General features: G+C 36.8%; 1 protein-coding gene and 1 pseudogene across 8 annotated transcripts in view; one reads left to right on the top strand and one right to left on the bottom strand.

Moving 5' to 3' along the window:
- The window catches only part of COL19A1 (collagen type XIX alpha 1 chain), a 324,092-nt gene that overhangs the window by 31,053 nt on the left and 274,937 nt on the right, over nucleotides 1-18,102 (top strand). For all 8 annotated transcript variants that reach the window (XM_032409538.1, XM_032409537.1, XM_032409544.1 and 5 more), the window contains 2 exons: nucleotides 12,713-12,836; nucleotides 14,130-14,405. In XM_032409538.1, the coding sequence (XP_032265429.1) occupies nucleotides 12,713-12,836; nucleotides 14,130-14,405 (400 nt within the window). The remainder of the gene's footprint in view (nucleotides 1-12,712; nucleotides 12,837-14,129; nucleotides 14,406-18,102) is intronic.
- LOC116635500 lies at nucleotides 11,789-12,703 on the bottom strand (annotated as a pseudogene).

Raw genomic sequence — 18,102 nt, 5'->3', positions numbered from 1 at the left:
CCTCACTGATGTCTGCAAGCAAAATTCCTTCTTTTTGAGTGGTTCAATATACTTTTCATGTAACGCTGATCTCATTCTGGCTCAGATAATCTAAATGTTCCCAGGTCTCATTAGTATTAAGTTCAAATGATGTCATATTAACATCAGTGCCTAAATTGTGATGATTCCTACTTCCTACCTGCACAGCTGTAGAACCTCAGCCCCCTCTTAAAAACAACTCTTGTTATTTTGGGAGCCCCAAGAGTGTTGCATACGTGCTCATGTTCAAAAGAAAGTACACTCTTGTCCATGTATTCTAATCTCCTTGTTTACGCATGTCACCCTTGCTTTTACTGGGAGTCCTCTCCATGAAAATGCCCCTTCATGGGCCCTAGCCGACTCCTATTCATGGCTGCTCATCCTCAGCCCTCAGGTACCAGAGTTGCTCTGTGGCTTACAGATGAGTGGGGTGTGTGTGTACGCTCTGAAGGGTGAAGGCATCAGTTCAATGATCCTCTAACTGTCACCTGGATCTCAAGTCTATGCCCAAGGCACAGGGCTGCACAGTGTATTTAACAAATGTAATTCAGTCAACTCCTGGCATTCTTTTTTCTGTGGCACTCAAAAAGATATGGACTAGGCATTCCTCCCTATTATCTTTACATTTCTATCTCTCTTCTAATTTACCCATGATAAGAATATAAAATTCCCTTTGTGGGCACCTGGGTGGCTCAGTCAATTAGGCATCTGCCCTCAGCTCAGGTCATGATCCCAGGGTCCTGGGATTGAGTCCCGCATCGGGTTCCCTGCTCAGCGGGAAGCCTGCTTCTCCCTCTCTCACTCCCCCTGCTTGTGCTCTCCCTCTCTCTCTCTGTCAAATAAATAAATAAAATCTTTAAAAAAATTCCTTTTGTTTATGAGGTATACAGAATAAATATTTTATAATATACTGTCCCTATTATTTCTCAGTTCAGCTCTGATGGCCGTGAAAGAAGAAACTCTAACGAAGTATTTCATTTGATTCCCAAATGACACGGAAGACTCACTACATGCCAGGCACTGAGGATTTAAAGATAAATAAAGACATGGTGCCTGGTGTTGAGTTATTTATGTCTGGGAAGATAGATATATTGACAATTAGCTGTTATGGAATATAGTAGCAATCTTTAGATGTAGGTATACAGATGAAGAGATGAATAGAGAAAACCATTTTGAAGGAACTAGGGAAAGTTTCACAGAGGATGTGTAAGGTAGAGGCTTGAAGGGTAAGTACAGATTTGCCAGGTGAGCCAGGGGGCCAGTGTGTGGTAGTTGGAGTATCATTTAAAGGTCAAGGTAGTTTGAAGAATGGTGAGAAATCCTGTGTGGTAGTGAACACAGGTGGCAAGAGTATCTGTGGGGTGGAGGAGGCTGAAAATGGAGGCTAAGATGCTGTTCTGAGTGGACTTATGTGCAAGGCTAAGGGGTTTGAACTTCATATAAAAAATAAAGTGAAAGGTGAAAGATTTCAACGATCTGAAGAGAAGCCACAGTATATCAATTATACCTCAATAAAACTGTTTAAAATAAAGTGAAGGTGTGAGAGCAATAGCATTACATTCTAGGAAACAAAGGAAGGAAGGAAGGAAGGAAGGAAGGAAGGAAGGAAGGAAGGAAGGAAGGAAGGAAGGAAAGAAGAAAGAAAGAAAGAAAGAAAGAGAGAGAAAGAAAGAAAGAAAGAAAAAGAAAGAAAGAAAGAAAAAGAAAAAGAAAGAAAAGAAAGAAAGAAAGGAAGAAAAAAACAACTGAATATATGCCCCTGGGAACATCACAGCTTTCAGTTAGGTCCGAAAAATCCTGAGGCAGAAGGCAAGCCCCCAGACTCAGGAAGGACACTTCAGTTTTCAGAGGACCACTTCGGGGTGGGGTCTGACCCAGGATTTATGTTCTTTTTTGGGTGGAGACGTCTGAAAAAATTAGCCTTCCAAGCCTTTCTGAAGAGCAGCCCTAGAGAGGTCCATCCTTGATTTTCATTATCTGAGTGTCATATAGCAGAAGGGCTTGTTTTCAATGGGAAGTTATTTACAATGTCAGGATGAACAAGTGCTAATCATAACAGACATATGATTATCAAAGAGTCATCCAAGCTTTGTTTTCCCATTAACAATCTATCTCTCTGAATCCCCTTAGTAAGCAAGCACAAAAAGGCTAAGATTTCAGAGTCTGTGTCTGTGGAGCTCAAACATCACCCACCCAGTTTGCGGCGAAGGCATTTCAGACAAACCTTCCAGGCCCTGCTAGCCAAATTGCTTGTAACGTGACAGGTGATGGTGGGTGTCAGCTGGGAAAGAAATGACTTACTATAAACTCCAAGCATCTCTCACTTCACTCTCAGGAAATGTAACTTGTATCATATTTCTCTTCCTGGAAGATATTCAGCAAGTCAAAGGCCCCATTGATACTTGTAAACACGGAAGTTCTTCATAAACTCTTCCTTATGCTTATTTAGAATGGAAGCATTAATTTAGAAGCCAGTTCTTGATATTTAAAAATAGATTTTTTCCAGTTAGCCATTTCATTTTAATAGCAAAAAAGTAAATAAAGGTTGGTCTTGCTAAATATGATCTGGAAAACTCACTTCATCCCTACCAAAATAGCCCTTTTAAAAAAAGGGCTTTGCTTCAAGCCTTGTGCTATGAGCTAGTTGAAGAATTACCTTTGGAAGTGTTGTAATTAGTAACTAAATTTTTTAAACACTTTGCTATCCAAATATATAGCATGCTTGATTTTGGGAACACCATATACAAAATGAAATTTCTCTAGAATAATTATGTTCTCTTTTCAGTTTATGAGCACTGAAATTATGAAAGCTTTTTACTCTTTATATCTCCTTTTTTTTAACCTTTCACTTCTTGCCTCACATTCCTTATTATTTAGTTAGGTAAAAGAACAAAAAAGAAACTGGCAGTCATGTTTTTTTCTTACTAATCCTCTTTTATTCTGCAGTTTGGTTTTTGTCCTTTATTTTTTTCTATACATGAGACAGAGATGTCACTTGCCATATTACAAACTATGGTCCTTCTAGGAATACTGAACAAATACATCAACTTGAACTTGCTGTACAATGAAATTACCAATTACTTAATATACAAAGATGTAAAGAAATTTATGAGCTTCCTTATGGTCTTTATTTTTCTTGACAAGAAATCACCAGGGCCTAGTCATGGAAAATAAATGAGATCCACTCCCTGATTCCATCTCCCCCCCTATAAAACAACTTTATCAATAAGTATTTGCACACACTTTCAAAGAGTGAATTATTTTTTGTTTTGTGATTTTTCATGCTTGCAGTGCTCCCCATCTAGAAGGGAGTATGAAAAAGCAGTTTATCCATTTAAGGTAGTTCTTACTGGTTTCTCATTAACTAGACAGGCATTCCTGGCTGTCAGCTGACATCCTTCTGTCCCTGAGAGACCAGACTTCAACTTTATTAAGTTAACTTTGTGTATAGCTATGTTTGACATTGATTTCACACCTCAGGGGATGAATGGGATAGAAGCTTACACTTACACATCCCCATGCCAGGAAAGCATTAATGTAGGATCAGTGCTAAAGGTTCTCCTTCCATAATCATTTGAAATAGTCACATTTATGATAATTATTTTCACTTTTTAAGGAATTGTTGGTCTTCTTTGTCAGGTTACCATTCTATTGATGTTCTTCCTAAGGTATTAAAATCCCAATATATTTCCTCACCAGTAGGATAAACACCAAGGCACTTTTTATCAGAACACTTCATGCTTTTCTTCACATTGCATAATTATTAGTATATATGCTATTCTCATAATTTTTACTACTTCCTGAAAATTGTACTCATTTTTTAAAAAAATGCTTGGTGATAAATCCTAATTTTTCTAAGAAATCATCTCTAAGGAATATAGAAAAAATACTCCTGACTGGTTATCACCTTTGTAGCATGGATATCTTTCTTAAAACCCAACAGATCATAGCCCTCTTTTAAAGATATTACTGTGTAGTTTCAATACTTCCTGATCTGTGCTCAAAGTATGATTAAGGGAAGGAACTGTAATAATATTCCCTTCATGGTTACTGGTTACCTAAAATATGCAAATGTCATAATAAATGCTTTGCTCTGAGCCCCAAGTATAATTTATTGTTGTTGTTAAATATTACCATGATTGTAAACATTTTAACTATTCATTTCTTGATACTAATATTTGATATTTATATTCCCCTCCCCCCATCTCACCTAGTACTCAGAAAAGTAGTTTTTTTCCCTCCCCTAGAGTTGCATAACATTACTTTTAAGTCAGGGCAGTAATGATGAGGGAAATTTTATTCTTAACCCAGAGGATGCAAGCAACTTGATATACTGGAAAAAACTGATCTTGGAATTAGAAGTCCTGAGTTCAAGTTCCATCCTGACCTCTGTCTGGCAGAGTGATGGTGGGGGCAATTATTTAACCTCTGTGGCTTTAATTTTTCATTTATGAAATGAGATGCTTGATCTAAATCATTCTAAAAGTTCGCTTCAGCTTTACGACCATAGAACTACAGGAAACTATTAATGTGTGGCTTCTTCATTTGAAACATTTTCAAACACTGGAAGACTTCTGCTGAAGGACACTTTTGATGAAATCTTCCTGGGGCAGCTGTTCAATTTTGCTATAACCTGTAGAGATTTTAAATTTCTTTTTGAAAAAAGAACACTGATTGTGTTTGTTCATGGACTCATTTTGTGTCAAGCTGTTTGATTGACCTGCTTTACATCATATGGAGCTTGATTTTTTTCCTTCTGTTTTCCTGCTGAACGTGATGGGGCATAGTCTTAAAGGCCTTAACTTTAAAGCATTATGCAAATAGTGTTTTGCACATGCCAGGACTGGTCATATATATCATGGTGGATTTTCCATTAATGGAATAAATTTTTATTTGTGCTTCCTATATGCCAGATACCAGTCTAATGGTTGATTTAGAGCAACAAGTCTGGCAGAGCCCCTATTTTCATGGAAATCACATTCTAGTGGTTGCAGACAGGCAATTCGTGTGTAAACCAATATATATATATTTTTAAAAAGTTGGGTAGTTATAAGCCTATGAAGAAAATAAAACAAGGTAATATGTTAGGGAGTAACTGAAGTGAGAACAGCTGTTGACCTTCCAGAAGAAGTGACATTAGAGCTAAGACCTGAATAGCAAGGAGAAGCCATCTAAGTGACAACTTCTGGGAATGACCATCCTGTGTTTTGAGAAAACAGGAAGTACAAAGGCCCAAGACCTCAATGAGCCTGGTGTGCTCAAGGAACAGAGTTCAGGTCACCTCGCCTGGAGTATGGGTGTCACACAGAGACTGGAATAGGAGATGACGTGTCAGAGAAGGCAGGGGTCAGAACAGATAAAGCCTTGTGAGCCATGATCAAGGATGTGCACACTTTATTCTAGGAACCAAAGGACATTGTAGGAAGGCTGTAAGTAAGGGAGGGATGTGGTCTGATTTACATTTGAAAAGGGCATCCTACAGGGCTAGCCTGTAATGGAGGGGAAAGAGGGAGAACAAAACCATCACAGGAGTCCTGAGGAAAGAAGGTGGCAGCTTGGACTAGTGAGTGACAGTGGAGCTAAAGAGAAGTAGAGAGAGTTGGGATCTATTTTGGTGGTAGAAACAGTAAGACTTGCTGATGGTTGGATATGATGGAGGAAAATAAAGGAAAGGTAAGATTCAAGAATGACTTTTAGGCTGGAGACGATTGGCCATGCCTTTTATGGAGATGTGGAATTCTGGTAAAGGGATGTGTTGAATGAAGTTCAATTTCAGTTATTTAATTGGAGATGCCTTTAAAATCCAAGTGGAGAGGCCCCGTAGAGAGTTAGGCATGTGAGTTGACAGCACAGGTAAGGAAAATTGTCAAGGTTTGTCTCGGTTCCATCTCCCCTTTGGCATCACCTTTCTTTTTGGAACTTTCTTCTCATACTCCCAGTGCCTTAAGATGACGTTTGTGTTGCCCAGGGATCAGGACGATGACATTTCAGTCTTCTAACTCAGGGGCATTTCCTGCTCTGGATTTATTCCTCCCTCTCTGTGTCTTCTCTGTTAACTTCCTTGCTTTATCACAATCTCATAGATCTCTGTTCTGTTCTTTCCAAGGTGAGAATTAATTATTAGACCATTTGTTAGTATTATGTGACCAGTTTCTAGGGACTATTTTAGTGGTAACAGAGCTTATGTTTTATAAACACAAGCATTTTCCAGAGAGGAAGAAAGCTCTAATAGTAGAGTATTAGGTGTTTTGGCTTGTCAACGAAAGTACTTCATAGTTAGGGAGAATCTCTGCATTCATACCATGTATACAAAAGACAGTAAATGTACAATCTTATTTAATAACAATTACACATACACAGAATGATTAAATGTTTTCCCCACCTCATGCCAAGATCTTTCCTGTAATATAGATATGTTTTAGACATCATTATTTTATTTATATTTCTTAAAGACTTTAAATAAATTCTGACCAGCAAAGGATTTTTCATTAATCAAGTGAGAAAGAAGATCTAGAGAATGTGAGCAGTATGCTACATAGTACAAATACAGCCCATTCTTAAAGTCCTGTGCAGTGAATTCCTTCATGTTTAATAAAATGTTCATTTGTATCCAAGTTCATGAGTACAGGGACTAGTACTTTGTAATTAGATATTCTGTTTGAAGCATATGGAGAAAGTATCAGGAAAAGTGTATTTTCATTTGAAGTTTCTTTCATCTTGTCCTACTGCTTCAGTGACTGAACCATTCTGAAGGCTTTAGATTGGGAGTTATAGACTTCTGTGACTTTTTACCTCCATAATAGAAAAAAAATAATATTTGTTATTGTTAATTCTCCCTCATTTCTGACCATGAAGAATATCAGATTAATTTATAGTTCACTTTAAAGAACAGGATTATTTTTTTCTAACCTGAAAATAGTAGTGTTGTTTTACAAATGATCATTAATACAATTTATGCTCACTGTAAAGATTGAGGAAGTAGTGAAAATATAAAGAAGAAAATTTAAAAATCTCTCTTAATTTTAACACTGAGAGGGAAGTACTGTAATGTTAAAATCTTTATGAAATCAGTTTTTTAGCGGGGTCAAATCTCACTGGTTCTCAGAGCTGGACATTGCCTTCTGCCATAGCTATACTATGTTATAAGAAGCCCTACTTCTGATTCCCTGCCACTTCCCTTAGAGTTTAATAGTGTTTCTTTCCATTTGATGATTGAACAGAGGGCTGCTATACGTAGAGAACATCAGAGAGCAGGTGAAAACTATATTTTAGATTTTTTTCAACACTGAAATAAATTACAAGTTCAAAGGAGTCTAAAATATGTGAATTACAAGGCTTCAGAGACACTCCAGATTATATCTAGAACTAGTGCTCTCAGGGGCTGAGTGTAAAGAGAACTTCGCAAGCAGCAAATTTCCTTTGGCACCGTTGGATAATTTGGAATGACTTTAGTTTGGCTCTCAGTGACTTTTACTTAGTCACATTAAAAAAATTGATTTTAGATTGAACATTTTGTTTATTTGGTATATTTCTACTCTCACCTGTCCATGAATATTTAGGTGACTTTCATTAATGTGAAGAAAAGTAGACAGTGGGAAATAAAGGATTAATTACATGTAAATTTCACTAAACTTTGAGCTCTTCAAGTATAGGTTAGTATTAATTTATGTGGATGATTTTTCCATTTACAGCACTGAACTACATACAATGTGTATGAAATGGAGGGAAGGTAGAAAATATCCCAATGATAATTTCTAGCCATATATATATATATATATATATATATATATATATATGAATTAATTTGGCAAGTAAGGATCAACAATATTTTTCTTAATGGGAATATCACTGAATAAGCAGTGGATAGAATTTCTTATAGGAAATTACACTCCATTCAAAAATATTCAAGCATGGATATCTTACACATAGCAAGCTGTCATTATATCTCTCTGGTAACAGACCAGTAATCCAATATGGCCTCTTTTATAATAGAAACTTTGGCAAGACCCAGTGAAATTATTCTGTATCACATTAAGTGTGCTTGTGCGGTATAAACAAGAAACATAGTCTATAAAAGCTGATACATTTTATAATATATTGTTTTTAAAATAGAGAAATTTTCCTTCAAAATTTACAATTTAGGCAAGCAAAATCATTTTTGGCTTTGAAAGTAGAGCAAGAATTATTGAAAAGAAAATACAGTAATTATAAGGATTTTTATCCATTATAAACTTAGACTAAGAAAAAATCAGTTTTTCTGTAAACATAACTAAATTTACTTCAGTGTATTAAGACTGTATTTATTGTATATTAACATTATTAATATTAATAATATTTTGGTTTATTATTTTTTGTTACAGAAGGAACCTTTCATGAGATATATTTTCAATTTTGAATTAGATTGTAAATTTTTTAAAAATAATTATATTTATGAAATATTATGAATTATTTAAAAATATGAAATAGTAAAAAAATTCTATCAAAATTAAGTGCATCTGTTTCATTTGCTAGGTCACTCATTCTTTAACAAACAGTTATAGAGTGCCCTGGTGGCACTGCACTTGGGCTTTGTGGGTGATACAAAGAAACATGAAATGCTTCCTTGCCTTCAAAAGCTTCCAATCTCATGAAGAGATGTGACAGGTGACTTTATGTCCAAAATCCTAACTAGTAAGAAGAAAGGTGTTTTCATGATTTTTTGCTTTGTCACATCAAGTGTGCCAACATAAGCAGTCACTGTTTTCGCTTCATTTGCACAGTGTTGGTCTGGACAGTGTATATGAAAAATCTGAGTCGATTGACAAAATGAAAACTCTAAACTTTTCAGATAAAAATCTGAGTAATTTGGCTTCTCTTGAAAAATAGGATCATCTGGCAACACTGGGCCCACATTCCCATAAGGTAACAATTGGCTGGAGCTAATCAGCAGCTGCCCCCTATAGATGGGTTGGGCTCTTATTTTCCCCCAGGTCACACTTGTGACCTCTACATGAGGATGGGTGTCAGTTGCTCTTATTAACTCACTTCCTCTGTTTTGTGTGTGTGTGTGTGTGTGTGTGTGTGTGTTTAAGATTTTATTTATTTATTTGACAGAGTGAGCACAAGCAGGGGTTAGTGGCAGAGGGAGAGAGAGAAGGTCCCCACTGAGCAGGGAGCCTGATGCGGGGCTCAATCCCAGGACCCCAGGATCATGACCTGAGCAGAAGGCAGACGCCTAACCAACTGAGCCAACCAGGCACCCCTGTTTTGTTTTGTTTTATTTTATAAAAGTCTTAAGAGGAAAGTGAAATTTTCTTATATGCATATTTCTATCCAAGAGGGGAAAACCCAAAGCTAGACTGAGAGGGCCATGTGGTTTTTGTTCTGTATTTTTTTTTTTTTTAGGTAGTTTATATCTGAATTCAGTCCATTAATTGGTTCATTTAATACTTATTGAGTACCCACCTTGTGCACGCACGGCTCTAGATGCCAGGAACGGGGTGAATAGTATAGACAACCAACCTCAGGAAACTTACGTTCCAGTTTCCTGGCTGGGTCCTATAGGCCTGTGGTTGTGACCCCTGGTTTATATCAATGAGGAAAGGATATCTTCAGTGTTAAAACCTTTAGAAGGATTGAGGGGAATGGGGATTGAGAAGAGGCCAGTAGATTAGCTGATTGGAAATGCTTTTAGAATGCAAGAGAGTTAAGGCCTAAGTGGGTAGTAACAATGCAGATATTAAGATATTTGTGTAAGAAGGTTCGTGAATAGATGAGAGGGTGATACAATGATGTAGCAAGGTTGAAGGAAGTTTTGTCTACTTTGTAGCAGGGGGAGGATATGCATCTGTTTCTAAACCAAGATTAAAGGGGCATTGGAGAGGGAGAGGTTGAAGAGTTGAAAGGACTTTTAACCTTCTAAAATGCAAAATTGACTGTAGAAAGGGAGTTGGAACAAAGAGAAAGAAAGATTACAATACATTCTTTGAATACAAAAAGCAGTTGGAAGATGTTAGAACCTATGTATTGCTGGGCTGGCTAGTGAGATGTGGGCCAGTTGACTTCAGTGGACTCCTGAGAGACTTATCACTTGGGGGAACCAGCCTCTGCAGAAACTGGTGAGGGATGTGTGTGTGGGTGTAGTGTACCTCCTTTTTCCTCATACAAGCAGACAAAAGGTGAGAGGTTTATTAGACTTATTATTGAGAGAAATTGAGCCAGAGAGCCTCCAGATTCAAGGTAAGCAGGATAGTGAAGGCAGGAAAGAGGCATGGCACCAAAAACAGAGGGATGAAACAAAATTCTGTACCGAACTGTAAGACCCCCACATACCCGCTCTGCTTCTAGAATGCCTGCATCCAGGTGAATACTCTTTACCAAGTAGGACATAGAAAGATTCTTCTTTGGAGAAACTGAATGTCCTTAGAAAACTAATCTTTCTACATTCACATTTGAGGGACTTGCAGTGAAATCCGCCAGCTGATCATGCTATGCAGTGAGGTTGTTCATTGACACACTGTGACACATACATGAAGCTTGCAATCAAAGTTCAGTGCTTCTTCCTTAATTACATATGGATTATAAAAAAACATCAGAAATTAGAGTGTAGCTTCCAGCATGGAAGAGAGAGGCCAAACTATCAAACAGGAAACACTAATCTGGATGAAATGAAGATATTCAAGGATGCAGAGAGAAACATTTAAAAACCCACCTAATTGATTATATCAGGGATTTAAAAATATTGCATTCAGGATAATTTTAAAAAGAGAACAAAAGAGAATCCTGGTAATAAGAAAATAACAAAAATTGGTGTTGCATAGATGGATTGGAAAATAAATCAAGGAAATATCCCAGAAAGTAGAATAGTAGAATAGATTGTTAAGAGACTATGGACTCTGAAAAACAAACTGAGGGTTCTAGAGGGGAGGGGGATGGGAGGATGGGTTAGCCTGGTGATGGGTATTAAAGAGGGCACGTTCCGCATGGAGCACTGGGTGTTATATGCAAACAATGAATCATGGAACACTACATCAAAAACTAATGATGTAATGTATGGTGATTAACATAACATAATAAAAAAAATGAAAAAAAAAAAAGATAGGTGTTAAATGGTTGTCTAAAAAACAAGTTCCCGAAAGAGAAGATAAGAGAAGATTGTATAAAAAAATAATAAAAACCTACAAAAAAATTTTTTCAGTAATGTGCAATTCATATTCAAAGATGTGTTTAATACAATGAGTGGAAGCAAAATCCCAGGAAATAGTATTGTCAAATTCCAGAACACTTGAAATAAAGATATGATCCTGAAAGCATGAAGGTGGAGAGTGGGGAAAAGGAGGCAGGAAATTAGAAGAAAGATGGAGACACAAATTACTGCATGTGGGGGTGGAGTGGGGACCTGCTGTGTGGGTTGAGGTTTCCTTTTTAAAAGGAGTTTGGATGCAACTAACTAGTTCAAAATGGTCATTTGGATGTTTGTGTTTTGGCATCACCTCTCAACTATACTTGTGCTCACCTTGAGGTTTATAGGTGGTCCCAAAGAGAAATGGCAGGCATCAAAGCCACATTATTTTGTTATCTATCTATTTATTTATTTGGGTACACAGGAAGGTTTTTGTTTGTTTGTTTGTTTGTTTTTTAAGTAAGCTCTACACCCAGTGTGTGACTCAAACTCACAACCATGAGATCAAGACTCCCATGCTTCACCAACTGATAAACCAGGTGCCCCCACAAGAGTTTTTATTATACTATTTTTATGTGGTTCAAAAATTACATAAGAAAAATTTTTTGAAATTGTATAGATAATAAAGGGGAACATATAGATACATTTTAGCACATACAGGGGCTTGAGGCTATTTTATATAGTCATTCACTCTATTGTCTGGTATGGAGAAGGGGGTCAGTTTAATAACATAAAACAAAATGGAAAAAAACCATTACTCTGAAGTCCTTCTTACTGGTCAAGGTACTACTTCCACCCTGGCTTCTTGACTGCCCATCCAGCTCTTTTACACATACAAGGTCTTACACTTTTCCAATGAGGATTTGTTATTAATTCAGCCATGATTCAGGATCCCAGGGTGGGGATCACCATGTACCCAGGTCCCCCTTCACCAACCTGGGAGAAGGATGGAAGACAAAGTAGAGGTAGGGGGAGCCAGTTCGGATCTTCCCAGGAGATGTGCCTTCTGCCCCGTGGTTGTCCCAGGCTGACATTCAGGCTATGGGGCAGAAGGACTTGTCCACACGCCAGTACCATCCACACATGGAGACATCACCTCCTTTAGCAGTGGAGGTCTGCTGTTCTGCCAGCCGTTCCTGGTCTGGTTCTGGTTGGGGAAGCAGCAGTCAAAAGAGACAGTCTGGTAGTTCCTGATTTTGGACTTGGTGTCTTCCACCATGGTGCGGACTCCTAAAGACTCCCCTGAAGCAGCTCGCAGCTCACTGTGACTCTCAGCAAAGACGCCAGAGTCAGACCGGAAGTGGAATTAGCATTCTGTTTGCTTTTTAATGAACAATGTTACTTAAAGCAGTACAGTAATGGTCATTGTGAAATTTAGTTTATTAAGGGTGACTTTATAGAGAAAATTCCGTTTTAGAGACTGTTTTATTGTGATGGGAAAGAAATATCATGTTACAAAGAACTTCATACCTAGATTTTCTTTCCTCACCATCCTCAGTGTTCTCACAATAATTCTTTGTTTTCCTTCCCCAGTAAGATATTTCCCAAAGGCCTTCCTGCTGAGTATGCCATAGCAGCTATGTTTCGAGTACGAAGAAGCACCAAAAAGGAACGGTGGTTCCTGTGGCAGGTTTTAAACCAACAGAATATACCACAGGTCAGGAACCATAGAGTTGTGCTGATTAGTTTTCTCCTATGTGGTTATGCCAGGTGAATCTTGGCACGGTATGCACAAATTTGGAAGCAGATCTAGTATCGGAATTTTCTTTTAGAGGAATCATTAACAGGGACATGCAAGTATTCTCATAGTTAGGATGATCTTGCTGAGATCTGTAATATGATTCATATTTTCTCTAAAGACACTCAAACGACCCTTCTTTCAAAACTGCTTCATTGACACTAAGTCCACCTCACTAATAACTTCTTTATATCCTATCATTCCTGATATGTATTATATGTATCATTCATTGTTTCATTTGAAAGTCTGTAGTGAGTGAAGAGGTGGGATACAAATATTGATTCCATCAATAAAAAGTTAATGAACACATGCTACATGCGAGTTAGTGACCAAGAGAAGAGATTTTTAAAAGTGTAATTCCTTTCTTAGGGAGCATAAGGTCTAAGGGGATGGCATCTAGGAGAACAATATACTAGAGCATAATCTCAGTGTGAAAGGTACAGTGGTAGAGGTAAGCTCAGAGTTGAGTGGGGACTATGGGAGCATAGAAAGGGCAGCTTCCTAAAATGGGGTACAGGGAGAAGGAACCCAGGAATACTTGTGCAAGAGATGACACGGGCAGAAAGGTGAGCGTGCAAGGACTCCAGGTCAGGGGGAGATGAACCTCAGTATTACTTACTGGCACTTTACATTTGTGTTTATTTCTATACATATCCACTGAGATGTTTTTCATTTCACTGGTCTTTTAATCTGTTAATACAGTCACAATTTTATGATGGAAAGATGAACTGAACTAAGAGTATATCCTTTATGAAAAGGCATTTTCTCTGCACCATGCAAATCATCAAAGTTTCAAGAAGTCGATCTCAGTTTCCATGCTAAGAGAAGTGATCCTATTCTTATTCTTTTTAAATTAAGTAACATTTAATTCTTGAATTACTCATACAGAATCGTGTATATATATATATATATATATATATATATATATATATACACTTAGATATACCCATACATATAAATATATACCCTCAGATGTTCTCTCAAGAAAGAAACATGTTACATTCACCAGAATGCCCCATGTTTAAAACATTTTTGTAGCTGGATATTTGCTGTTCTTTTGTATTAACAAATCTGGTAGACACAGATATCATCTAAAACATTTTGCTAAGTGCCTCAATTATACCAACATGTATCTCTAATTTTTAATTTGTGTGCTTTAGTAATTTTGAACACTGGTTTTAAAACATTTAATGCTAATTTGCATTTTTGCAGGTTTCTATAGTAGTTGATGGTGGAAAGAAGGTGGTGGAATTTATGTTCCGAGCTCCTGAGGGAGATGTGTTAAACTACATTTTTAAAAATCGAGAACTCCGTCTTTTGTTTGATCGTCAATGGCATAAACTTGGCATTGGTTTACAATCCCGGGGCATTTCACTCTATATGGATTGTAATTTAATTGCAAGCCGACATATAGATGAAAAGGACACTGTGGACCTTCGTGGAAGGACTGTTATTGCTGCACGAGCTTCCGATGGCAAGCCTGTGGACGTGAGTTGAGATGTTGGTTATGAAATAGAACTAGAAAAGTTTCTAAATTAGGTACCTTATTAAAACCTTCTTCCTTTAATTACTATGTAATACATTCCCTTCTCAACACTGTTTAAATTAGCCATCAGATGTGTGAAGCATAGCTATGTATTTCCAACTGTATTTTCACATATATTATCTTCTCTCTATTTTCTTCAGCATGTGAATTTAAAAGAACTAGGTCATGCCTTAAAAAATAAGATTATTACAATTAAATTCTTGTAAAAATGCACCACATGATACAAAAAGTCAGCTTGAATAAGCTTATATGTTTTGAATAGAAAAGACTGGGAAAAGATGAACTTTAAATTAAATGGTCCCAGATTATCTGATGTTTCCACTCAAGAACAATAGGCTGTTTACTCATCCTCAGAATAGCAGCAGTTTTGTATTGCAGACTATTTCTCAAAAGCCTATAATTGTTTTCAAGGTTCTACTGGACTGAAACATAGCTACTAATTGTGTCAGTAGGTCATTTGGATGAGAACAAATGGCTAGCATACCCTTTCAGATAAAAAGGTTCTTTAAAAATCATTTTGGTGTTCAGGTGATAATAGATTTATTATTGATTTCCCTAGAGAAGGCGGCCTATAATCCTAAAAAAAAAAAAAAATCCTAAAATAGTGAGATAGCTCTAAATTTCATGACTTCAGACTTTCTTATAGGTAGAATGATGAGAAAATCCATAAAAATTACCTGAATCCAGGTCACCAATAGGAATTGCTAATGCATGTTCAATTTTTTTTTTCAAAAGTACAGTTCTGTACAAATACATATTGGGGCAGTGTATTTTTTCTAAATGCCCCTGTGGAAGGATTCATGATAGATAGATGATTAATAGATGGATAAATATAGTATAGGTATAAATATATATTCAATAAAATATTTTTAAACTATTTTCTCTTAGAAACAATGAACAAATCAGTGAGAATGCCATAACTAGAGCTCAGTGATGATCAGCAAAATAGGCCAGAGTAGGAAAACCAATCATGGAGGCAAGACATCATGGCACTGTGGAGAGTGAGCTGGTTTGGGGATCAGACAGACGTGGTTGTAAATCCTAGCTCATCCACTTAACTGTAATTATCTGCTAATTTATCTTGTTAGCTGTTAATTTATCTGAGTCTCAGTATCCTCAATTAAAAAGTAGTGTTGGTAGTTACCTACTTACAGTTGTATAGAGTATGTGCAGTAATGCCTAGTATGTGGTTAGTTCCCTGTATATTCATTTATTTATTCAGGACCAAACACTCCATCAACCTTGGCCTGAGAGAATGGAAAAAAAAAAAAAAATCCTGCTTCTCTTTTCTCAGAGCTCTTGAAGGCTAATGGAAGGATCAAAGTCTATATCGGTAAATGGAGGCTGCCAATAATAATAACAGTATTAATTATAACACAACAATACTAGACAGACCTTTCAGAAAGTTCTCTCCAAAGGCAAGGGAAGACGTGGAGACCAGCGGTTAGAACAACAGAGATATAACTTTCAGCAGTAGGTGGAGTGTAGGTAGATAGGGAGTCAATTCAGGGAATTCTAACAACAGTATGAGGGAGTGGCACCTGCTGCAAGTACTAAAGTTTGGGACTGGAGTTTGGGATTGGAACCTCTTATAAGACTAGTGAGAGCAAATTGGGCTCTCTTTCAAGGACTGAAAGAACTAAGCACATACTGAAATAAATTCAGAACCTTTGTGGGGAGATGGCAATGAGAGAGAAATTACTTATTGCAAGAGCAGGGTCCAGGCTCAGAGCTCACCCTCTGAAGGTTGAGGGCTGTGTCCTGTGTCTCATTAACTTCTCACCCAAGAAAAGAATTGAACCCAGAACCCGGGGCTGAAACATACCAAGCATGTCCTCTAAAAAGACACAATGTAAAAATTATAGTGTTACAATCGTTTCATAGTTTAGTGAGGCATCTTACTTTATTTGAGGGTAAAATTAAAGCCATAACCAAAATGAGGAGACAGAGGAATATGTTCCAAATGAAAGAACAGCACAAAATGACAGCAAGAGACCTAAATGAAATGGAGATAAGTAATATGCCTGATAGAGAATTTGAAGTAATGGTGATAAAGATAAAGATACTCACTGGGCTTGAGAAAAAAGTGGAAAACCTCAGTGAGACCCTTAACAAAGAGATAGAAAACATAAAAAAGAATGAATCAGAGATGAAGAGCTCAATAACTTAAATTAAAAATACATTAGTTGGAATAAACTCTAACTAGAGGAAGTAAAAGAAAGGATCAGTGACCTAGAGGACAGAGTAATGGAAAGCAATCAAACTGAACAGGAGAGAGAAAAAACAATAATAATAAAAAATAAAAATAGACTTAGGGAACTCAGTAACATCATCAAGCATAATGATATTCACATGATAGGGATTCCAGAAGGGGGAGAGAGAGAAAAGGGGACAAGAAATTTATTTGAAGAAATAATAGCTGAAAATTTCCTGAATCTGGGGAAAGAAACAGAAATCCAGATCAAGGAGACACAGAGAGCCCCCAGCAAAGTCAACCCAAGGAGGTCCACACCAAGAAACATCATAATTAAAATGGTGAAAAGTAGTGATAATGAGAGAATTTTAAAAGCAGCAAGAGAAAATAGTTACATACAAGGGAAACCCCATAAGGCTGTCAGCTGATTTTTCAGCAGAAACTTTGCAGGCTAGAAGAGAGTGGCATGATATATATATATTCAAAGTGTGGAAGGAAAAAACCTGCAGCCAAGAATATGCTATTGAGCAAGGCTATCATTCAAACTAGAAGGAGAGATAAAGAGTTTCCTAAACAAACAAAAGTTAAAGGAATTCATGACCACAAAACCAGCCCTACAAGAGATGATGAATGGAAAGGAAAGAGCATAAGTAGGAGTAGGAAAAGTAGGAAACACAAAAGCAGTAAAATCAATTATATCTATGAAAATCAGTCAAGGGATTCACAAAATAAAAGGATGTAAAATATAATACCATATACCTAAAAAGTGAGGGAGAAAAGAGTAAAGAATGGGTTCAAACATAAACAACCATCAACTTAATATAGATTGTTATATGCATAATATGTTATATACAAACCTAATAGTAACCACAAACCACAAATCAAAAACCACTAATAGATATGCAAAAAATAAAGAGAAAGGAATCCATGTATATCACTAAAGAAAGCCAGCAAACTGAGAGAGAATAAAGCAAGAGAAGGAACAGAGAAGAACTACAAAAACAATCATAAAACAAGTAACAAAATGCAGATAAAGACACTACAAAAGAAGAGATCAAGGTAATGCTCATTTCAGACCTAAAGACATGTGCATATTGAAAGCGGGAAGGAATGGAAAAGCATTTATTATGCAAACAGAAGTGAAAAAAAAGATAGCAATATTTATATCAGACAAATTAGATTTTAAAACAAAGAATGTAACAAGAGACAAAGAAGGACACTATATAATTATAAAAGGAACAATCCAACAAGAAGATATAACAACTGTAAATATGCATGCACCCAAATATGGGAGATCCTAAATACATAAAGCAGCTCATCACAAATATAAAGGAAGTAATTGCTAGTAATACAATAATAATAGGGAATGTTAATGCCCCACTTTCTGTTTGGATGAATAGATCATCCAAACAGAAAATTAACAAGGCTTTGAATGACACATTGGA

The sequence above is a fragment of the Phoca vitulina genome, unplaced genomic scaffold (assembly GCF_004348235.1).
Source record: "Phoca vitulina isolate PV1807 unplaced genomic scaffold, GSC_HSeal_1.0 scaffold11, whole genome shotgun sequence".
Lineage (NCBI taxonomy): Eukaryota > Metazoa > Chordata > Mammalia > Carnivora > Phocidae > Phoca > Phoca vitulina.
The sequence above is the reverse complement of the archived record's forward strand: the minus strand, read 5'-3'. Positions and strand labels throughout refer to the sequence as shown.